Here is a 24,754-nt window from a genome sequence, read left to right on the forward strand (position 1 = left end):
AATATCATCCCGAGAAGTGGGTCTGCAAACTAATTTCAAACAAAAATGTCCAGCAGGACAGAACGGGCAAAAGAGCACATCCCTCCAGATCTGGCTGTCCAGAAGAGTAATGTTTGGTGAATGTGTGCAGGGAAGCCCACATTGCTGCCTGGCAGATATCCAGTACTGGCAGATACTCCACATGTTAATGTAGTGGTGGCCCCTTTAGCTCCGGTGGAATCGGCCTACAAACATGCAGGTGGTTGCTTCTTGGCCAGTGTGTAGCAGATATTGATGCAGAGCACAACCCATCTGGAGATGGTCTGCTTCTGAACTGCCCGAACTTTCTTTGCACCAACATACCCCACAAACAGTTGGCCGTCCAACTGGAACTCTTGTGTGCAGTCAAGGCAGAACAACAAAGCTCTTTTGGGTTCAGATGGTGGAGTTGCTCCACTTCTATAGATGGATGTGGAGGAGCATAAAAGGCAGGTATGGTGATAGATTGTCCTACATGAAAAGGGGGTACCACTTTTGGTCGAAAGAAGGACCTTGTGTGAAGCACCACTTTGTCAGGATGGACTGAGAGGTAAGGCAGCTTAGATAATAAGGCCTGCAGCTCACTTAACCTGATCATGGACCAGCAACTGCCACTAGGGCTTACCGGGAAGCCATGGGCACCCTGGTTTTGGCTGTGCATTATTCCGTACTATATCATCCCAAGGGAAATTCCATTGTGGAAAGGAAAAACTGTAACTTGAAGCAGTCTTTAACAGCTAGAGTATTAGGTTGTAGTTGGATCTTTTATCTGTATAGAGTCCAGAGAGCTTTAAATAAGCTACCTAGAAGATCCTTGGGAAGCCGGACTCCCTTTAGGATCTGGTTCGGGGTCCAGATGTGGGTTCCAGACCTTGATAATCCTGATACAGTGGCGGCAGATACACCTTTTGACCTCAATGAACGTTTGGCTGTCTTACAGGAGCTGAAAGACTTCCCAGAGAACTGTTCGAACGAACACATGAAGTGCTCTGCCACTGGAGAAGTAAAGGTGCAACCAGCGAATCCTGTCTGGATTCCAAAGACTGGGAGATCTAGTTCGATATATAAACCAATACAAATTCCTTCACAATAGACACCATAAGAAAGATAAAATAGCCCCATAAGTTATCAAGAACATGCATTATATTTCAGTGGGGAACTAGCTCACATAGTATAAGCAGTTAGATTGGGTCAATTAGGCTGTCTAGAGCCTACAACTACAGTGTTAGCAGGATGCATACCACACCCAGACATACAAAATGTGAATGAAAATCAATTAAATGATTTAGTGACTGTATATAGACGACCAAATCAGTATACAGACAGTAGAGACTAATGTTGGGGCTCAGACAGACACACATGGACCCCCCGAAACAGACAATATGTTTGCAGACTGCAAAAGCCATAATGGTTAAAGCCTCAAGTAAGCAAAATGAAATCCACTTCTAGACTACTCGTAAAATTAATTAATCGGAGGCATTACACCCCAAAATAAACATTAAAAATAAACTACTTGTCTTCCTTTAGGAATGTTAATGCCCACTGAAGAATGTAGTACCTGGGGAAGAATTTTGTTTAGCATATATACTATTACGCAAGGTACACTCTCCTTGTGGTGTTGCTAAATGTTTGAAAATGATACAAAAGGAAAATTGGGACACTCTGGTGGGTGAGAAATTGTTGGATAACTTTGATGTAGTATCTTCATTAGTTCTCAGTAACATCTAGGGAGAAGGAACATTGATTGCCATATGATAGTGTCTTGGCAATGTTCCCTTGAGCGGGAACAGAAATTACCATAGAATAATTTAAGAAATCTATACGGGCCAAGACTTCTTACGTACTCTTCCTTAAAAAACACAGCTTATGTAAAAGGCTGATGCATTGGGGGGCACTGAAATAAGCACCTACTGATAGAAAAACGAGACAGAAGGTTAAACAGAAAGCACAGATTGGATCACCACTGAAGCAGGAATCCTGAATGGGCGGAGGGAATATGATAAAATATTAAACCCTGATTGGTTACAGTATATTGTTAGCTGTTCATGTGCGATAAACAATTCCCAGGCAATCATAAATGAATACATATATAAATAAGCGGAGGGTATAACAAAAACCAAAAACAATAAGATGTCTATGAAATATATATAGTGTTTTTAATTTATTAATAAAAATACATGACTAGTTAAAAACAATAACAAGAAATCATTTCATAATGAATCAATGTCTACAATGTTTCATACAATAAAAAGTAAAAGGTAACATCAATAAAACTTTCAATCAATAGACGAGTGATTATTCAAGTAGTAATTATTCGACGCGCGTTTCGGCGTAGCAAACGCCTTCTTCAGGAAATTACTACAAAAAACCTAAAAACCTAAAATGTTAATATCAACATGAACCAGCAGTTTCTTCACCAGTTCCTTCGGCCAGGCTTGCTTGAACTGGGGTGGCAGAGTGGGCTATAGAAAGTTGATGGATTAAACCCAGATCAGTTGACTGGGGGTGAGTGCTTGTATTGTCAACGCTCCGTCCATCATTTCCTTTGTTTTTTCTTTGTTCGCCCTAAGTTGGCAGGGTATGCTCAGACGTGAGTCCCTTGCTCACTTTGCCACTAGATTCAAGCAAGCCGGGCTGAAGATGGATGAAATGCCAGAAACCGGTCCTCAGTAGCTTGTTTCCGATTCAGGGAAGGCATGGCTTGGCAGTTCGGGCTGGACTGTTCCCATGAGGCACAGGGTCAAACTGATTTGCATAAGGCCATGCCTGAACTGGGGTGGCAGAGTGGCCTAAAGAACGGTGATGGATTAAACCCAGATCAGTTGACTGGAGGTGAGTGCTTGTATTGTCAACGCTCCGTCCATCATTTCCTTTGGTTTTTCTGAGATTAATTCAAGCAATCCATCAATGACTTTTGTGCATAGTTTAGTGTGTCTGGTATGATCAGACATGGGTCCTGTGCACACTATATCAAAGGAACCGAGCTTTACCTGACTGATGAGCCCTAACGAAACTTAGGTTGCTTGTATTCCAGTACAGGGAAGAACTGGAAGGCAATTCAGGTTGTACTGTTCCCACTGGACAGGTTCAAGACTGATCTGCATATGGCTGGGTCCAAACTGAGCTAGTTTGGTGTGCAAAATAAAAATTAACAGGGATGCAGCTCAAGTAATTTCCAGTGGCTGAGATTAATTCATTGTTTTTATGTATACTTTATTCTGATAAAGCGATCAGTTTAAGAGATATTGCTAAAGAAACATTACAGAATACCTTCTCTGTCACAGATAATAGTTTAAGTACACTAGCTAAACATGTCTATGCCATCTCGATCACTTCTTCCGGTTTGAAGCCAATTAAAGATAGCACATATGCACTACGCCAAGAGCACATTCAGACAAGTGCAACTACACAGTTGCTTTTGGCTTTCCAGACAAGAACTGCTGGTCTGTCCAAGGCGCTGCGGTTCAGTCGAAGAGCCAGGTCTTGAGGTGCTTCCTGAATTGAGGAAGTGATAGTGATTGCCTGAGGTAGTGGTGGAGGGTGTTCCAGGTCTTTGCTTCAAGGTGGGCGAAGGATCTTCCTCAGAATGTCCCATGTATCCGCAAGACCATGGCAGAAGGAATCTTTCTCCTACCTCACAGCAAAGACCTGGAACACCTTCCCTCTCCACCTCAGGCAATCATCGTCACTGCCCCAATCCAGGATGGACCTCAATACCTGGAAGTAGTTAACCAGCCACCAGGACTTGGATTTTGCAAGATGCAAAGATTATCAGACTGTCCCACGTATCCACAAGACCAAGGCTAGAGGAAGATCCTTCACCTACCTCGCAGCAAAGACCTGGAACACCTTCCATCTCCACCTCAGGCAATCACCATCACTGCCCCAATTCAGGATGGACCTCAATACCTGGAAGTAGTTTACTACCCACTAGGCCTTAGATATGGCAAGATGCAGACATACAGCCCCTGGGCAAATGGGGAGGGTTGTTCAAGATTCTACCCCTTGGACAAGTTGGAGGGCTTAAATTACTTTTGAAGTCCAGTCTTACCACATTGTCAAGGCACGATTTGGGGAAAGTAGTGAAGTGCCATCAAAACTCGCTTTCCACACCAGCTATTATGAACTCTCTTCAATATTCACAAACATCAGAGAGATGCAAAACTTTTTTGGGGTGGAGGCAGTTTAGACTGAACCACACCCCCCAACCTTAGCCAATGACTACTGTGATGTTATGAGCCTCAGCCCACTGTTTTGTCCCAGGGCCAAGAGGTGTGGTTTTTAATATTAAACAACTCTCCCAACCTAGCCCAAGAGCAGGAGGTGGACCTCAGCCCCATATAAACCCCAACAAACTCAAAGACTGTGAGCTGTCACCTGACTCTTTCAATGTTGTAAAATGAGAGTTAAGTGTTCGGCTGTCAGTTTAAAAAAAAAGCAGGACACCTGTTAACTGACTTGGTGATTTGCTTCTTACACCCTCTCGCCCTAGGGCAAGGAGAACTACTAATCCTCATCCCTTGGTCCAGGTGGTGCATGATTAAGGGCCAGCGGTGCTCAGGATCTGTCCCAGACGTTGTTTACCTTTCCGAAAGCAAGAGTTAAGTAGCAGCTGGGAACGCTGACAACTGCCAATGCACCTTGTTTGCACATTGTAATAGAAACATATTAATGAAAATTCATTCCTAGAGTAACCTTAAATTGAAGGGGAGTTGACATTGCAGAATAGTGGATACACCACAAAACGTCAGAAAACGTGAAATTCACAAGTAAAGCTACATCCATAACCTTAGCTCTCACCATGCTATACTCATTCAAACTCAAACCCCACTACACACGCTTTCCAACTAGAATATTGTTTCACACATACAATATCACAAGATTCCATCTACACTGGAAATACAAGGGTATCCATCTTAAAAATATGTAACTACATTATTCATTAGACATACTACTTGCATAAACTGCCAAATAAGGAGTGTGCTATAACGTTCAATTATATCTAATGATCCGAATAACAAACCAATCACTGTTGGCCTCAACTGAGATGCTTCTACAAAATAATATCTTCATACACAAAGGAAAAACTGTTCAACCAACATTTCATTTCAGTGTCACTTTAGCGAATTAAAAATCATCACAATGTACTGTCATTCACATGTAGTCTAGAATTCACAATTCATTCTCACCTTCTACAAATTATTGTTGGAGAGCAAGCTAAGGTTAAGAGAGCACATCAGGGATCAGAGCTAAGTTGAAGGTACTGTAACTTGTGAATTTCATGACTTTTGAGGTTTTTCTATGGAGCTGCTATTACATCTTCCATGTCAACCATAACTACTGCATTTTTTCAATATTGTATACAAACCAAGCACACAGTCACTAAATCAGACTTTACATTTATGATATTATTGAAAAGGTGAGTGCCACAATCACTCATACAGCAGTCAACTAAAATGGAACACACATTCTCAGCCCACATGCAATACAAGTGTAGGAATCACAAAATACCTATCTATCTAATTAATTTAGCAGCATTATGAACTTTTATATCCTTAACAGGGGTACTATAATTAAGTTTGGGGAAGGCAGGGTGGTAAACTTACTTTATACTCGGTCTAAATTGAGGTCTAGCACGCCCAGATATTTCTCTGAGTTTTATCATGATTCCTGGAGGGAGTCGAATCCTTGGCAGATCAAAGTAATGTCCAATTGGAGGTACCAAAATGTCAGAAGGATACGTGAATTCTCGGTCTTCTTCTATGGTGAGAGGCAGGGGAGATGGGCTTGGAGTAAGTGCTGGGGAAAGTGCACCATTGGCTTCAACCTGCCACTGACAACTGAAAAACAGAAAACATTTAGTATATGCACTGAAGATGCCCTTGCTTCTAAAATATTTTAAAACTGCCATGACGGAACAACCTATTAGGGAACAACATTCCTATTTGTTAACAGAAAGTACTCCACATGGTTACAATTAATTCATGCAATATTTGATGCTTAATCTCACATAACTACCGTCTTCCAAAATTCCTAAGGAACAAATTCAATATGTACAATTTACCCAAAATAAATACTCACAGGAATAGGGTTGCTTTCATATTTGTGTAGCTCTTTGCTGTCATACTCTGCTCACCGTTTGTTGTTGATTTCCACCCATAAGACATTTTTCTAACCTGGTTATAGATTTTGTGATTTAGAAACTCAGTCTTCAGCTACTAAAGCAAAAATCCATAATTACTTAAAAAATAAACAAAACAAAGCTGGCCTTGATTAAGATGTCAAAGGAGTTACAGATTACAAGGTGTATGTGGCCCCATGCTTCAGATAAGGGGTTATACCTATCCCCCAATCCATACACCTTTTGTTCCCTGCCCTACTTGGAAGCACCAAGTAAACTGTACTAGCAACATGGAAATTACACAAAAGAGCACAGAAGTCACATGTGGACAAACAAATAGCACTTAAATAAACCAATTAGGTATGTAGTCTACTAGACTTCATCAAGTAGATTAAGGACATAATCGATTCATCCAAGTGCTATTCATTTGTTCAATATCAGACATCAAAGCTCTGTAATACAAACCCCCTGTTAATCGTGCAGTTTATGGTGAAAACATGTTTTTTGAAACTGCAATTTCACACTATGTGATCATGACAGCACTGAGGACGTTTGTGTTCTTTCCACTTTTGTAACATATATTAAATCCACACTATTTATGATTAGCTCACTGACCTCATTCGTTATCATTGGAATTATATCATACGTTATATATCTTTTATGTTTCTCCAGGCAAAACTCTGAATAACATATCTTCTATCAATGAGTGCACTGGCTGATCAACAGAGGGCTGCGTTGAAACAGGACTGATGCCAGGCTTCGCCACGCCGCTTTGAGATCCCGATATCGATCTGGAAAAACACTCCAGAATCTTCACGCTGGCGACAATTTAAACTTGATTACCCAAGCCAGCACCAAGATCACTTTTAAATGAACCCCTCAGATTGACCGTTTTAAAGATGATCAACTAACCAAAAGTTATTCTGGTTGACAGAGGGCTGTCACCCCTTTCCCCCACCCTTGTCCTGATGAGTTTTAGTTTAGTTTAGTTTATTTAATTATGCTTGATTAATTAAAACCGTTGCATACAAAGGATAGAAGATTTCTTGTGATGAAATTGATCTATAATAAAAAGTTTAACATCATATTAAAATAGTACAAATTATTAAAACATTCTATACATTAGATTTGCTTATTACTAACATTAATTAATGTACGGTTATACTAGTTACGATCCATTCAGTTCATATGAAGATTAGTCTTTTTGCTACTCTTTCCCATATTTTATTCTTTTTGCAGTTATATCGAGGAGTTTCATTAGCCGGCAATTTAGCTGAATCAGATCCGGGTTAAAGCACAACATTAGCGCTTGTCTACATGTTCTGGCTACGTATTGATTGAATGCTGGTTTTAACAGGGTAACCCTTATGTCTTTTAACCTAATGCAAATGCATATAACATGAATTGCATCCTCAACACCGCTGCCGCATAAACAACACTGTTGAACTCCATCCTTCTTTTCCCCAAGGCGGCAGAAATTGTTTAAAGGGACCAACTCCCAGTCGGAGTCTTAGGAATTTTTCCTTGATGTTAATTTTTAATCCCATTTTCAGGTAGAACTAAATGTAAATTGTAAATTGATACTTGTATAGCGCACTACTCACCCGCAAGGGTCTCAAGGCGCTTGTACGAATACCGCTGTGGAACCCATCCTGGCTTTCCCTGTGAGGCGTCCACTCCTGGGCACCCCCAAGGTGGCGGCCAGGCATCCTTAGCGTTGTGGGGGCCGTTGTGGAGATTAAGCAAGCTATTGCCCAGAGTTGCAGAGTGGGACTCCATGATTGGAATAGGCATGAGGTGAGAATTATCAGGTCCGTGGAATTTTGAGCCCAAGACCCGCCGAGGCGGGGAATTGAACCCTGGTCCCGGGCTAGACCTCTGCATCAGGGTCTGCCGCTCTAATCATTGAGCCACACTTCTCCACTGAACTCCAGTAGAACTGGGGTTTTAATTTGTTGCATGTATGTAGGACCATCCCGCCATGTGATCGTCTTGCTAATGTTTTCTTATCCTCGATTGCAGATAGTAAACAAGTGACCTTTCTCATCGTTTTTTTGAATGTTAAATGGTTTAAGTATGGTTTAACTGAACGTCCCACAGCTCTCTTAAACCTAGGTGTTTAATAGATTCCTCAAGACAAATGCTTGCTGGTGTTTTCCTGAACGGGAAAGCTCTTCCCAAAGTTGTCCTGATGAAGACCCACTTTGACTGATTAATTGAGCATAGATTGGGTTGAAACGTCGACAATTCGCTGTGGTCCAGATTTTTCAAGGCTCTGTGTACAATTGAATGTCTAATTTGTATAAGCAGCAGAGGCATTGTGATTTCCATTTTCTTCTGCCCTTTTTCACTGTACATATTTTTAATAACCTTGTACATAATATATGCACTATGATCTATCACTAGCACCAATGACACTTTAGCACAGGTCACCGTAATCTATTCACCTTGTGTTGACAGCCTTATTTACAAATGTGTGAGTATTCAGTTCATTTGTGTAAGTTAATCTGAAGTCTGCGATACATGCAGAACATGTTCCTACCCTCTGGTAAAGATTTTCACACCTATTTCATCAGGCCAATTATTTGTGTTTTTCTAGTACCAGACCATCATAAATGCTGACAAACTCACATACTTCTGGAACATACCCTACCTAGCTAGTGCACAATATTCTTGCAGAGAACATATTTTCATGAAAACTCAATAGGATTTTGTCCCCTAAATTTACTCTCCCATCATCTGCTGTTCAGCCATCCCAATCTGCTTTTATTGCCATTTTTCTACCTGGAGCTTTCTGGTTTGCTGATCATAGCAGTAATATGAAGAAGGTTGCTTACTACCTCAAAACAATCCTCCTTAGCTGGTGCTATTCTAAACTGTGTGAACAGTCAAAAGGGGGAGCCGAAAATTTCTGTTTTAAGCTTTCTGCCCCAACTTAGTACTGTGGCCTCATGTGGAAGTGTATCATGCTGGAAAAATTAGTGGTGCTTCTAGAATGATTACAGTTCAGTTTGAGTTGCTGCAGGTGCCATGACCTCTCTCCAACATGGTTGCCATCATGGCACACATTCGCACAAAGTCAGCCAACTGTGGACTGATTATCACATTTACCACTCACTATGAGCAGAACCACACAAACACACAACCAACAATGAAAAATCTATCTTTCACTTATAAAATAGTCAGATCAATTACCTTTGTAAATTATCATTTAATTTGGACACAAGAAGAACTTAGTTATCATTTTCTATCCCTTGTAACTGCTAGAGTGCTCCAGCATGCAGACAAAGTGGGGCATATTGGAGGAAAGTGGCAGGTAATTGAAAGAGATGACTCGAATCTGTGTTTGGAAACTGAAGTTTGGTAAACTTAAATATAAAGGGATAAGGTGTGGAATAAAACTGCGTGTTGCACAGGTGCACCTGAGGTACCATTTAAGGTCTTCATGTTGTACATCATTCTGTATAGATTGATGTTTACGCACCGGTGCAAGTACCAGGGTGGAGATCAACCAACCTGCTGGTGACAGTGATACGGATTAGAGCAATCTTTTTCAACAATTTATGTGGATGTAAGACAGTTTCCCTTCAAAAGATCTGGCTGTATGAATTAAAGTAAGAGTGAACTCATGCTGTTGGATCGTGGCTGTGTAGATGGGTGTAAGAGCAAGTCTGTAGCCTGTATGATTTGGGTCTGTTCATATCTGACTGACAAAAATCAATGCATGAGTTGAAGTACTCCTGCAATGAACAATGCATGTGTCGATGCCTTACGGCAATGAGTTATGCAGATAAGTAGACAATGTGCTTTGAGGGGTTTCTGACTTAGGAGTGAAGAGGGGTTGGTTATGTGGGTAAGGGTGAAGGTATCTATGTGTAGGATGAAGTTTGTGTCTTGTACTGCAGGTCTTCTGATGCTCAGCACAGCTTGCAGACAGTGAGACATCACCTTTATGCTATTAAGAGAGGAGCTATTGCATGAACAGTGAAGGAGAATTCACTTACAGCAGTACTTCCTTTACAGCTCTAGTCAGTGACATCCATTGTGGACACCACAATTAGCAGATTGTAAAGCACATGACATATAGTGCATTTTTGAAGGACATAACAACTGAGAGACGAAACACTTCACTGGACAAAACAGGGTGGGTAATAAGTCAATGCTCTGTTGAGGAATGCATATATGAATGAAAAACCAATATAGCAAATGTCTGAACACTCCTTAGTTATGTATCATCAAACAATGTGCGCAAACGGATTATGGTATGCTTAAACACCAATTAAACATCCCGATATATGTGGGTATGCCCACTGTTTTTTGTCAACTAATTATAGCTGAACACAATTACAGAAGGTGCACAGAGTAAATACAGGAAGAAAATTATTACATCAAAGCTTTGAATTCAGGTATGCATGCAAGGTTTATAGAACAAAACAATGAAAGGCAGATGCACCACTATTCGGCACAATAAAACACATTTGCACAACAAACGCAGAATTGTGTATTTACCGCTGTAGAAGTTTTGATCGTAAAAGGTCCTGACACGTTTCTTCTTCTTTGGTGATTTCTGGTCCGCTGTACAATATCCTGAGCATGGAGCAAGCTAGCACTGATAGACCTAATGCCAGATCTACTAAAAATGGCAATCCTCCAGACACATCTTCAGAAGATTCCTAAGAAGTGGAAAGTAATAAGTGTTCATTCAAGCATGCACCGTAATAACCTATCAAGTTATAGACTTTTAAAAATGAGAAACTATTTTGAAAATACAACAAGTAGTAATGGTAAACAGTTCATATTAGAAGGTCATGTGTGGCTGCAAATCAGATTTGTGAAATAAGGACAACAATACGAACAGCACCTTTTTTCAAATTAGTGTTGTATTGAATTGAAAGTACAGATAAATGAAAGCAGTTGGTACTATTAACTCAAACATATATCTAACCCTGTACAAGCTTTCTTCCTCAAATGATGTGGTCCAGTGGTTAACATGTGGTCCGGGGACCCCTGGGGGTCCACAAACCCTACGCAGGGAATCAGTGACTGCTTAGAAATTTAAATAAATAGTAAGAGCTCAACAAAGTGTATATAAACAAAGAAGCAAAATTTACATTTACATTTTTTAAACGTTATGTACATGTGAAGGACTTTAAAACTGCAGGCTTAAAATGAAATTAGTATCCTGAAATTGATTTGTGGGAGCAGTGCAAGGGCATCAAACAATGTGTAGTATGGACAATGAGTGCTTTACTTGAATAAAAGAAAAGAAAACACCAAACTTCCTATCAAAATTAAAATTTAGATTTGTTTATTGTTTTTGCAAATAAAATAAAATGTTTATTAATTCGTGTATTTGTAAAAGATTGCCTATTTCTGTATTTGTTGTGTATTGTTTTGCGGTTCAGAATATCAAAAATGCTCAGGCTGAGTTCCTTGGCTTCCTGTACTCACTCAGCTGGGGTCCCTGGATTCCAACAATGATTCAGTGGGAGACCCAGTGTATCAATAAGGATCAAAGGGGTTGGGGGTGGGTCAGAAGACAAAAAGTTAAGAACCACTGATGTAATCTGGGACCCCTCCGGGAGTCTTCTCTAATCCTGTCTTTTAGAATCTCCCAATTGTGGGATGAATAGAGGCATTGCATGTAGATATTTGCTCTTTTGTTGATCCATGTAATGTAGGAGGCTTAGAGGAACATGTCTTGTTATAAATAGACTGCCACTAATGGGATTAGAGTATACTATTTACATTTGATACCACAGGAGTACCAAAGACTGGATCTCATTAACTGTTCCAGGAGATTAATCCCTCATGATGACTGCGGGCATCTTTTTAAACTCAAAGTTCGCTAAAACTAGAATGGATGTATACCAAATAAATAAAAGCACAATGTCAATTTCCAACTTTGTCAAATTTGGTGCAATTCTGTATTTTTTGGGACTTTTTCCTGTATCGGAGAGCAGAGTGTCCTAAGGGAATTAAAATAGGAAATTGATATTTTGAGACTCTCCCTCCCCTTATTGTTGTCCCACGCTTGATAGATCAGCACAAAACTTCCATGAAGGAGCTAAAGCTAGTTATTAAATAAATAAATAAAGAAAGAATATATATATATATATATATATATATATATATATATACACACACAGACACACACACACACACGCACAGAAAAAACAAAGGTTAAAGCTATCCTCTAGTTAGGTGAAAATGTCAATTAAAATGTAACATTATGAACCCAAAAAAACACTGAAAATCACCAGTTATAAATAACTAAAGAACTAGAACTCCTGCACCTCCAGGAACAGTGATGTCATTAACAATGTAATTTCAGTTGTCATCAGTGTACTATTAATGACATCACTGAACATGCCATGAGTGATGTAAGATCATTAGCTGGTGCAATTTATAGTTACTTCAGTTAACTACAACTGGTGAATTTCAGTGGTTTTAAGAGTTCGAAATGTTACATTAAAACTGCCAGTTTCCCCTAACTATAAAGCCACTTCAACATTTGTTACTTTAGTGCTTTTTTTTTCTTTTTTGAAGGTATTTTTATTTTTTCATTCAACACATAGGCAGTAATGACAGAGTGCAGAAAATCACATAGTACAGTTAGGGTACACATTCCCGAATACATTTCTATTATGAAGTCAATATTAGTCTGGACAACCCTTAGTAGTCCCTTCGACAGTCCAATCAATACCAGTTCCCCCGCCCCCCCCTTTATTCCTCATCTGAACTATCCTCGTCAGATTCTGGTATTGGGTCACAAATGTCCCCCCGGTAAGCATTCCAGGCCGCCCAGATTTTTGTCAATTTTCGGGGGCTTCTCCAATTGGCATATACTGTCCTTTCAGTCACCATAGCGAGATCCATGTCTTTACATCAGGTCTCCAACGAAGGCAGCTCCACTGCACCCCACTTCTGTGCAATGTTTCGTTTCGCTACCATGAGTCCCAGCGTGACCCATGTTTGTCCATGGCGTGTGTGATCATTGGGCTCCCACATGTTGAGTAGGCATCTGCGCGGTTCCGGTAGAAGTGACACTCCCACTGCCTGTGATATTGTTCGCAGTACCTTTTGCCAGTAATCCGCTATTGCTGAACTTTCCCATATTGTATGTATAAAAGAACCCTCTTCCCCACACCCTCTGAGGCAACATGGATGCTGTGCCCTCTGTACTTTATTTAGCGTGGTCTGGTATAGTATACTCGTTGCAGGATCTTAAGCTGCACTAACCGAAGCCTTATGTCCCCCACATCCGTCACCCATTTGCCACGTAGTGAAACTGTCGGGTCTGACAGATTGTTAATCAGCTTTCTGTAAGTGAAGGATGTGGCGCGTCTCGGCACGTGGTCAGTAAGCAGTTGGTCCTCTAGTGGGGAGGCCTCCGGGACCTCCGTACCTTGTGGGAGTACCGCCAGCGATGCATGTCTTATTTGTGTGTATCTGTAAGCCTCAGTCGGGCCTAATTCGTATTGTTGCTGGAGTTGGGCAAATGGCACTACATTCCCTCTGTCCCACAAATCCCCCACCGTGGAGATGCCTATATTGTCCCACTGTTCAAATTCCTGGCTATTTCCCAGCCGTCCCAGTTGTTTAGTATCCCAGAGCGGGGTAAGTTTGGTAATGACACCCCTCCATCCCAACCGTGTCTGCGCTGTGTGCCATAGCATGGCCGTATGCTTTGTGGGGCCCTCTAGTTTCAGTGCTTGCCCTCTGTTATATAGGATTGCAAGCATATTATTCATTCCCAATTGGGCTCTATCTGCCCTGTACGCTGGGTCATCCTGAGGTGCATGTAACCATTGGTTAATGACCTTGAGGTGCGCCGCCCAATAGTACAATTATATGTCGGGGAGCGCTATCCCACCATCATACCAACTTCTATGTAGTTTCGCCTGCGCTATTCGTGCCGGTCTGTTACCCCAGAGAAGTACGGACACCTGTGTAGCTATTTTTTAAAGTATCGAGGCGGGACTGGAAAGGTCGTGTTATCAAGGGCACAAAGAAACCGGGGTAGGGCCATCATTTTATATAACGCCGCTTTACCCAGGAGTGTAAAGGGCAGGGATGCCCAATGTAGCACGTCTCTCCGTAAGCGCTCCATAGGAGGTGCCAGGTTTTTGGAGAAGAACTCTGCGACATCCGTTGTGATATGTATACCCAAGTATTTAAATGAGTTCCTCGCAACCACAAGTGGGCCATCAGTAGAGAGTTGCGGTGCGGGCCCCTTCAGTATATATATGACCGACTTGGACCAGTTTATTGTGTACCTTGACACCTTCCCGAAGTTATCACAGATGTCAAGGAGCTCTGGTATAGAGTGTTCTGGATCTGTGAGGTACACCAGTATGTCATCAGCGTACAGAGAGAGACTGTCTTCCCACCCCTCCCTCCATCGTATACCTTTTAGTAGTGGAGCACCTCTAATCAGTGTCGCCAGGGGTTCTAGCACCAGTGCGAATAGGAGTGGCGACATGGGGCAACCCTGGCGCGTCCCTCTCGCCAACGGTATCTCGCCTGACAGGTGTCCGTTAGCCGTTACACAAGCTAGAGGCCCCGTGTATAGGAGGCGGACCCATGCACTAAATTTAGGGCCAAATCCCAGATGCAGAAGGATCGCAAAGAGATATTTCAATTCTACCATGTCAAAGGCCATCTTCGCATCTAGGGACCCTATAACTGCCGGTTCAGACAGAGTCGGAGCCTGAGGTTGAGTGCGGTGTTCCTATTTGGCATAAAGCCAGAATGGTCCGGTTGAATTAAGTGTGGTAAATGTGTCATCATTCTGTTGACTAATAGTTTAGCTAAAATTTTAGCCTCTGCATTTAGCAGCGATATTCGGCGGTAGGAGGTGCATTCAGACGGGGTCTTACCGGGTTTTGGGATTGCCACTATTGTTGCTATTCGTTGGTCTCGTGGTAGTTCGCCCTTAAGCTGTCGTTGTACATCGCCAATAAATGCGGGCAGACCGGCTCTGCCATCTGCTTATACCATTCTATCGGGATCCCGTTGGGTCCCAGTGCTTTGCCTGACTGCAGCGAACGGATCGCTAATTGCAGCTCTTCTTCCGGAAGGTCTACCTCCAATTCCAGAGAAGCCTCCTGAGTCAGCGTGGGCATCTCTATATTTATTAATGGGTCTGCTATCTCAGCCTCTGAAATATCCGATGTCGGTGTGTAGACTTCATGGAAATATTCTGCCAGTGTATTTACTCCTCTGGGTCTGTCATGAGTCGCCCATCTGCCATCCTTATCTGTGGTATCCCCCTAGCGCTATTCTCACGCCTATATAGCCAAGCCAGCAGCTTCCCCGCTTTGTCTCCTACGTCGTATATTTTATGCCGTGTTGGTGCAAGGCTAGCCACCGTCTTTTCTCATTAGTAGTCCCTGTGTCGTTGTCAGAGATGCAGGACGTGTGCCGTATCCGGTGTGGGATCCGCTGAGTGGTCTGTGTCGGCTGCCTGCAGTTCTATCTCTAAATCTAATAGTTCCCTCTGCTTCGCCCGTTTATGCCCCGTGATAGAAGCTATTGCTTGCCCTCTGAGGACAGTCTTGTATGCTTCCCACACTATTGACGGTGAACTAAACAATTCAGTGTTTTCCTCAAAGAAATGTTTTGTGGCTCTACGGAGGTCTTCTCTAATATTGGGAATCTGGAGGTACCCGGGATAAATAGGGTAAATCCTCCGACGAGACTTTTGGCGGTAGGAGAAAGTCAGTACCACTAGTGAGGGATCAGAGATGCCCCTTGGTTTGATCACTACGCCCTCAACGTTTTGTAGGTTGGGGTCTAGCATCATAAAATAGTCTCTTCTGGACAGGCTATTGTATACATTGGAGTGGTACGTGTAGTGGGGCGCTGTGGGATGTGAGTGCCTTCAGACATCTACAAGCCCCATTGCTTCTGTGAAGCTCTGCAAGCGTGAGGTTCCAGGTGCCTGCAACTTAACCGGATATTTGTCTATGGTGGCGTCCATTGTGGCATTGAAGTCCCCCCAAATGATAAGGTCCCCTTCCGGCAGTGTAAGGAGGAAGCCGCCGAGTGCTACTGTGTGAAGTGCTGGTGGAATGTATACTGATACCACATTAATAAGCCTGCCTTCCCATTGACCCTGCAGTGCTGCAAACCTTCCCTGGTCGTCCGTCTTAGTTTGGAGGACTATGAAGGGAGAATTTATCCGCACCAGGATGCCCGTTCCCCTGGAGCCCGATGAGAACACGGAGTGTACTACCATCTTATACCCCCATCTATCTAATGCCTTACATGCCATGCCCGTGAGGTGAGTCTCCTGCAGTAGCGCTAATGCGGGGCCTTGGCGTTTCAGGGCCTGCAGTACCAGTCCCCTCTTTATCTTATCTCCCAGTCCGCAAACATTCCAAGTTAATAACACGAGGGGGGTTACTTGAGCTTCGTGGGTCATGGTCTAGGTATAGTCAATTTGTGTGCGCGTTGCCATGGGTGCGGTGCATAGATACCTTGAATTGCTGCCTAACTAACTCAGTTGAAATTCTGCCGGTCAGTCGATTCTCTGCCCTGCCATCAGTGCTGATACAAACTCGAACAAAGATAAAGATAATCCAAACTTCCCAAGCCTCTGTTCCTCCCCCCCACCCTGCCTCCCTGCTTAACGGACCGCCACCCCAACTCAGAAGAGTGCTCCTTCCCAACCCAAAACATAGTACTTGCTTGACGGGGGTAAGGAGTCCAAGAGGAAGCATCAGCCCTCCCGTCCCTCCATGGACTGCTTCAGTCCAGTGTCCAGAGCCGGCACGACCATGGCTCTGCATTTATGGGATCTCTCTCCCGGGTATTATGTTGTTAGTAGCCCTATCCTTGGCCGATATTCTCTGTATCTGACCTTGGCGAGCAGTCCGGGCCTGGGCGTTGTGTTGCTTGGCTGTCTGTGTCTTCTGCGTCTGCACTGCGGTGGTTGTCTTTATTCCCACGACGCAGTTTATCCACTCTCCGCCAACCCTCAAGCCAGTCATAGGCCTCTTATGGTGTTTCAAAGAACCATGTCTTGCCCTCCGCTACCACTCTGAGCCTCGCGGGAAATAGCATGGAATAGGGCAATTCTTGCGCTCGTAGTGCTTTTTTAACTTCCAAAAAACTTCGCCTGCGTCGGGAGACCGCTGCTGTATAGTCCGGGAAGAAAGCGACCGTTGAATTGTGGACTCAAATTGGTGGGAAGACTCTCGCCGTATGTAAGATGGCGTCTCTGTCTCGGAAGTTAAACAGTCTGGCGAGCACCGGTCTGGAGGGTGCTCCCGGCTTAGGCCTTCCGCCCGGAGCCCTATGGGCTCTCTCCACCGAGAAGAAACTGGAGAGTCCTTTTGGCTGCAGTTGCGTTTTCACCAGTTCTTCAACATAGCGGTCCATTGCTTGAGTACCTTCATTTTCTGGAATACCTAGAATGCGGACGTTGTTCCGACGTGAGCGCCCTTCTTGGTCATCGAGCTTCTCCGCTAGTAGCTTGTTTTCCGTCTCGAGTCAGGACAGAGCTTTCTGCATTGCCGATGTATCCGTCACCTGGGATTTGGTGACTATCTCCACTTCTTTGATTCTTTCCTCCATTTTCTGGAAGTCCGCTCGTAGAAGGGTGACGTCAGTAGAGATCGTCCCCACTGTTGTTTGGACACTCGAAAGGGCCACCATGATATCCTCCAGCATCACCTTTTTTGCCCCATCACCGTCTTCTGCTTTGCCTGAGGAAGTGTACCCTTCTGGAAGCGGTGGAAAACCTTTGTTGTATGCATACTTGTCCAATTTGGCCTGCGTATTTTGAGTCCATGGGCCCCTGCCCGCCATGGTTTCGTCGAAGGTGGGTCGGCTAATGCACTGCGCAGTGTTATCTTGTCTCTCAGGCTTGTGGACCCTGTAACCTGTTATGCGTCGACAACTGTACCGGTACTGGTGTCTTGAGTTAATATGGAATGTGCGGGCGTGCCATTGCTGCAGGGTACGCAGTACTTAGAGGCCTGCGTCCACCCCTGGTTCAGTTCTCGACCTCCAGCCTGCACCACCCGCCCCTCCGATGGCGTGTCTCTTGCCAGCCCTATGGCGTTTTGTCACTGGGGCTCCTAGAGCTGAGTAGTGTATCTAGTCTTGCCGCATTGCTGAGGTATCACCAACAGGCAGAAGGGGGAGGGGTGTGGTGGGTGGGGAGGGAGCCGATGCTACTCAAGCTCCTCCTATCGCAGTGAGTGCCCTCACGGCTGCTTCAAAGTCCTGGGCCCCCACGCCCATAAGGTCGATAACAGTTGTGGCCTTCTGAAAATCGAGCCCCTGGCTGAAGCACTGTCACTAGGCCGCACCTTGCAGTTGCTGCTCCACCCGGTGTTTCTCCCGCGTCACTGGGAGCTACCAAGTCCTCAGGGAGCGTCCAGGTCGTGTCCGTTTGCGTTGCTTCCAGGGGCGTTCACAGCTCCTGGCTTGCCACTCGCCTCGCGCCTCGCGCCTCGCTTCGCCGCCCTTCTGCCTCGTTCCCGGGCCCTAAGCTACGCCAGGCCCCGGTCTCCGCGCGAGTGATAGGCCGTTGCAGAACACTCTTGGCTATCGCTGGCACCCGGTGTCTGAATCTTCCCCGAGTTTCGCCGCTGGAAGCCGCTCGGTCCTAGACCTCGGCTCAGGCCCCTGGGGCACAGTTATATGCCGGATAAATGGCCAGATTGATGCGAAGGGCTATGTCTTCCCCAGAGCTCCTCCACTAAGCAGCCATCTTGCTCGGCTGTTAGCCACGCCCCTCACTTTAGTGAACTTTTAGTTTTTTTTAATGTAAAGTAATATGTTACCACCATTCCCACCCACTGAGGGCAGCCGACACCTTGACGTGTGTGTGTGTGTGTGTGTGTGTGTGTGTGTGTGTGTGTGTGAGTGGGTGTGTGTGTGTGTGTGTGTGTGTGTGTGTGTGTGTGTATATATATATATATATATATATATATATATATATATATATATGTGTGTGTGTATATGTTGAATGTGTGGGAGTGTTTCTGGTTGTCAGGTCTATTGTGTGTAAGTCAAACAACTAGAATGGGAGAAAAGAATGTTTTTGTGAAGGGAAAAACACATATTCCAATTCTACAACACTGTTAATCAACCAGGGGAAAACCAACTGCATTATGTGTTTGGTCAAAAGACAGCGCCTGCAGACACCCACCCAACAAAGTTTTTTTATTTTGTGGTACCTTCCTGAAAATACAAGGGGCCATAGGGACCGACTTCCAAAGTCCTAAAGTGGTGGCCTCAACATCTCGCTTCATTTTTTTTTTATTTTTTTTTTTTTAAGACCAATGGTCCAAAACTTTATTTAGTTTCACAGGTAATAAGGCAATCGATCACACAATGTCATAAAAAAGAATAACTACTACAAACGTTACCCAGCTAGTAGCATGTTTTGACATGTCGGTCATACATAAGTGAAAATAAACAGTAGCCAGGGGAGATGCATTAGTCCGCAAACGGCAGTGCCAGGAAAAGTCTCGGGTTGCAGTGCTCGTAGCCCGCAGCACTGCAAAAGGACCAAGGTGGTCATGAAAGCCAACAACCATTGTCTTAGGCCGCGTTCCCTTGTCGGCACAGAAGTAGTCGAAGGCAGGATCACATCCCATATTGGCATATGGGTCGCTGGGTTACAGTCTCCTGATCTTGGCAGTGTCCAACAGGCATTGTGTGAAGAGTAAACGGGGAGGGGAAATCGAACATCATCATGAGTACAGCAGAAACAATCTCATTGCCAACCAAGAGACACAACAGGGAATTAAAAGAAGGGGGGAGGGAGAAACATTTCAACAACAGTCGGACTAGTGTTTATGTGTACAGTAATGTATCAGTGATCCTAGCTGTGTATGCTGCACCCTATGTGGGCCGTGTGGGGGTGGGGACGGCTGAGGATGTAGGGTTGCTGCGACCGCAGGGCAGGGGGGAGGGGGGGGGGGGGAACGACAGGGGACATCTCCTGCTGGGTATGACCTCGGTGGCCGGGGGAGGGAAGGGGGGGGGGGGGAGTTTGGCTCGTGCCACGACCGGACGGTAGGCGACAGGACCCTCACTGTACCGTGTCGGGCGGTCACGCTATACCGGCCTGGGTGCACGCCCGGTGGTACGCAGTCAGGGCAGCGTCCCAGTCTTGTGCAATCGGGTACTTCCGGAGGCCCGCGGTCTCTTCCCTGTGTAGAGACACACTCTCCGCGCAAGCCCAGTTGTCAAAAGAGCGACGCCAGTCAGCAGGGCGCGGGGGGCGACACTCTTCCATCGTTTCGTGATGAGTCGCTTAGCCGTAATGAGTCCTAGGTCCCAGAAACGTGCCCTTAGTTTGGTCTGTTTGGTTCTCTTGTAGAGCCCCAGTAGGCATGCTTCCCACGTCGTGGCCGCCGTCAATGTGTCAGCGACCGCTGTCCAGTACAAGGGGAGGTGGGCGCAACTCCAGAGTGCGTGCAGGAAGTCCGAGTTCAGGAGGCCGCACCTGGGCTCAACATCTCGCTTCATGTTACGGCTAGCCAATCAGACCCATGTTTTGTCTTGGCGGGGCAGTGGTAGTACAGTGAAGACACACGTTGGGCTGTCCATGACCTATCCCTAAGGGTGACTTATATGCATTACAAAGTAAGGTTTGCGCCTGGTAAAAGGTTTCTTTTGCCACGGCGAAATTGCAGTTTAAAACTGCACACACAGGCTAGGCAATGGCAGGCCCCAGACATGTTTAACGGTGTTCTTAAGTGGTTGGCACAATCAGTGCTGCAGGCCCACTAGTAGCATTTAATTTTCAGGCCCATGGCACATGTAGTGCAGTTTACTAGGGACTTATAAGTAAATTAAATATGCCTACTGGTGGCGGTGTGAGCGCAGGTAAAAACCCCAAGTATTGGCTACTTGGCCAAATACAGCAGGGCCTGGGGAAAATGGATAAATCAACTGGGCTAAATGTATCACACTTGCACTTCTATACATATGTGTAATGCCCTTCTGTACTGGTGGATCACCCAATCAAGAACCTACCTGTATTCCAAATTGCCTCTTGCAGAAATGACTTACATTATTTTGAAATGTCTTGTGCTGATGTTTTGTTTGCTCTTTAAAATCAAAAAAATAGATCAAAAAAGATATATATGCCAATTGGATGTGAGTCAATATTACCATGTTCAGAGGAGAGAGAGCACATGCACTTTAGCACTGAATAGAGGGGCAAAGTGCTCAAAGTCATAAAGCCAACAAACACGAATTCAGCACAAAGTGGGGGGAGGATGGCTAAAAGTTTGGGGGTGACAGTGAAAAGGGCCATTTCCAACAATTTGCAACTGCAAAATGCCCTTTTTCTATTTACCCAATCCAAACTGTGATTGAGTAACATGTTACCAAATTACAATTTGGGTATGCAATTGCATACCAAATCAGTAATTTGAAAGGGTGTGTTTAGGGCGTTCCTTCTAAATAGTGATTTGGAATGAGATGTATTCATGTTTTGCAACCAAAGTTTGGCTACAAAACATTAATATTTTTACCATCTACTGAAAGGTAATAGTAAACATATGCAAACGGGAAGGTCTTTATTAGAAAGAAATCACAGACCTCAGCAGGCCACCATCCATGTGATGTCAGAGAATCATAGCGGGTCACAATTTGCAACCTATCTCATGAATATTCTTGAGGTAGATCGAATTAACTATCTCATGAATATTCTTGAGGTAGATCGAATTATGACCAACTACGATTCAATATTTTTCAAAATGACCCATTAGTAAATTGGTCGGTTCTCCAAATACTGCATTGTATGCAAAAATACTGGTCACAAATTGCAACCGCTATTTTGCAACCAGTGCTAAGGGCCCAGTTTCTTTATGGTTTAAATCTTTCTATTAATTTTTTAGGAGTGCAAGGATAACAAAAGCCGCCACCTACATCCACTAGCCAGTGGGGACCAGTAAAGAATATTCAACTCAATCAAAGGGTGAAAAGACAGAAAGCAGAAAAAAAGGATAGGCTCACATGTTTTAGGAGTAGGCTGTGTTTCAGTAATGTGCATTATGCCCACAGTAGGGGTATTCTATTGTGTGTGTGTGATCTTCCGTGGAGGGAGGTGCTTTGATGAGCCGCAGGAATCTCGGGCACATGAGCTCTGTGGATAAAAATTCTATGGTAGTGCCCCAGGTTTTGTCAAATTTGGGGAGTGTGTGTGTAAGGCTCACAATAATCTTTCCCTGCCCAGCGTCTCCCACACTATATGTAACCAATCCAGTTGGGTCGGCCCTTCTACTACCTATTTAGACAAGATCTGGTCGGCAGCGCCCAACGCTAAAGTAATCGCTCTCTCACTACAAGATTTGAGAGGGTATGTAAGAGTGTTGGGGAATCCTAAAGATGTGTAGCTGGGAAATCTGAGTATGCCTGTGTGGTAGATGGTGTAGATGTCTCGCATGATATACTCAGATTTCCCAGCTAGTCCCAATATGTTTGCATCCTCAGGCAATGCCAGAGGATATGTGTGAGGGTGCCAGGCATTCCGCAACAGCGCCAGCAGAGACCATCTCCCCGGTTTCCACTGTGCAAACCTAGCGGGGTGTAATACCAGTAATGCGCTATTTTTAGGAATATTTTCTTACCCACCGTACTGCAAGAGGAGGCCCAGGCCCTATGGATGACATAATGCCACTCTCTAGGGTAGAATTTGCCACTGGCGCGGATCGGGGGATTTAGTGTTATGCTTAGGCCCATTCAAAAATGTATATATGTCTGATAGATGGTGCTTGTCCGAAGTCAGAGTTATGTACCATAGCTCAAACTTAGTGAAGGGGCGGCTAGTGTGGGGGTACACCTGTACTTGAGTCACCCAGTGGCGCAGGGCAAGTTATTTCCAATATGCATCCTTAGGGACTCCAAAGTCTGAAATAAGGCGAGAAAATTAGATTACTCCTTTTTCATCAAAAAGGTCTCCAATTCTTTTGCGTTTGGCCTCTTGCCATTTAAGGTAGCTGTTCCCTGTTCTTGCCGGGGGTAAGTCTGAGTTGCCTATAAAAAGTGTCAGTGGCGATGTCGAAGTTGAGAGGCCACATGATTCTTGCACCCTGTCCCATACCCCAAGAGTGGCCCTCAGAATCGGAGAGACATAGGCCCCGACTGGGCGATGTTGTTTAGGGAGCCAAGGTACCTTCCAGACATGCATGCCGTGATCAAGCAGTCAAAAAACACCAGTGTTTCTCTGACTCCAATTTATACCACTCAATCATTTATCGCAGTTGTGCGGCCTGGAAGTATTGCTCCAAGTGCGGAACACCAAGCCCCCCATCCTCCTGCCTCTGATATGTCTGGTGTTGTGCCATACGTGCTCTCAACCCTCCCAATATAAAGCACCAGATAAAATGGTGCAGCTGTGCCACTAGACGGGGCGGTGGCTGAAACGGGAGCATCTGCATCACATATAGAATATGTTACAAAAGGGTCATTTTAATTGCCGCCACTCTACCCAGCCATGATATTGTGTGCTTCTTCCAGTTCAAGAGCTCCCCCCGCTAAAAGCGTCAAGTAGTTCAACTGGGTTGTCTTATCGAGCTTGGAGAATATCCGCAGCCCCAAGTATGGGATGCCTTCGGAGGCCCACGTAAATGGGAACTACCTCGCTAACTGCTGTTGTTCAGCTTTAGGAAGGGTTAAGCTAAGAGCTTGTGTTTTCTGGATGTTGACCTTAAAGCCCGAGGCTTGGCTGAAGGTCTCAATTTCACCGAGCAGGGGAAGCAGGGAGGTTAACGACTGTGTGAGGAAGAACACATCGTCCGCATAGAGCAAAACTTTGTGTTCCCTGTCTCATCTTTATCCCTGAGATGTCGGGGTTCTGGCGGAATCTTTCAGCCAACGGCTCCATGTAAAGAGCAGGGGGGACAGTGGGCACCCCTGCCAAGTCCTCCCTCCTGATGCGAAAAGGCAGAGAGGCAACACCGTTCACTCTGATACGCGCCTCCGGGTAACCCATCTATAGAGCACCTGCTTCAGGAATGGCCAGTGGACCAGGTCAATTGCCTTCTCGGCATCCACCGAGAGGAGCACCACGGTTTGTTGAGTGCGCTGGATCTTTTCCAAGAGATCAAAGCATCCTATCACTGCAGTTAAGCTCTGGGATGAACCCTGATTGGTCCGGGTCCACAAGTCCCTGCATATAGGGTGCCGGTCAAGTATGCAGGTAAAGATTTTCAGATCAACATTTAATAAAGATATGGGATGGTAGAATGCACAGTCTAGTGGGTCTTTGCCCAGTTTGGGTATCACGACCACCTCCGCCATAGCCATCGTTGGGGCCAGGGCTCTGGTATCACTAAATGAATTAAAAAGCCTGATGAGCACTGGGGCAAGGTCGGGGCAAAGGTTTTATAGAAGTCAGCTGAGAAGCCGTCCCCTCCGGGAGCTTTCCCAGAGGCAAGTCCCTAGATGGCTCGTAGGACCTCGTCTGGATGGATATCTGCGTCTAGCATGGTTGCATCTGGGTTGGAGGGAGGCCAACGGAGCATCCCGCACATAGGCCTCGGCGGCTGTAGGGTCCAAGGGGTCTGCCGCGTACAGATCGGTATAAAAGGACTCAAAGGTAGCAGCGATGTCGCAGTCTGATTGGAGGATCTCACC

General features: G+C 44.7%; 1 protein-coding gene across 1 annotated transcript in view; it reads right to left on the reverse strand.

Annotated features, from left to right (window-relative positions):
- The window catches only part of HECTD4 (HECT domain E3 ubiquitin protein ligase 4), a 2,691,195-nt gene that overhangs the window by 2,011,388 nt on the left and 655,053 nt on the right, over nucleotides 1–24,754 (reverse strand). Inside the window, exons 24-25 of the mRNA XM_086943079.1 lie at nucleotides 10,649–10,812; nucleotides 5,625–5,858 (exon numbers count right to left, since the gene is read on the reverse strand). Coding sequence (XP_086799205.1) covers nucleotides 5,625–5,858; nucleotides 10,649–10,812 — 398 coding nt within the window. The remainder of the gene's footprint in view (nucleotides 1–5,624; nucleotides 5,859–10,648; nucleotides 10,813–24,754) is intronic.

The sequence above is a fragment of the Lissotriton vulgaris genome, chromosome 11, assembly GCF_964263255.1.
Source record: "Lissotriton vulgaris chromosome 11, aLisVul1.2, whole genome shotgun sequence".
Classification (NCBI taxonomy): domain Eukaryota; kingdom Metazoa; phylum Chordata; class Amphibia; order Caudata; family Salamandridae; genus Lissotriton; species Lissotriton vulgaris.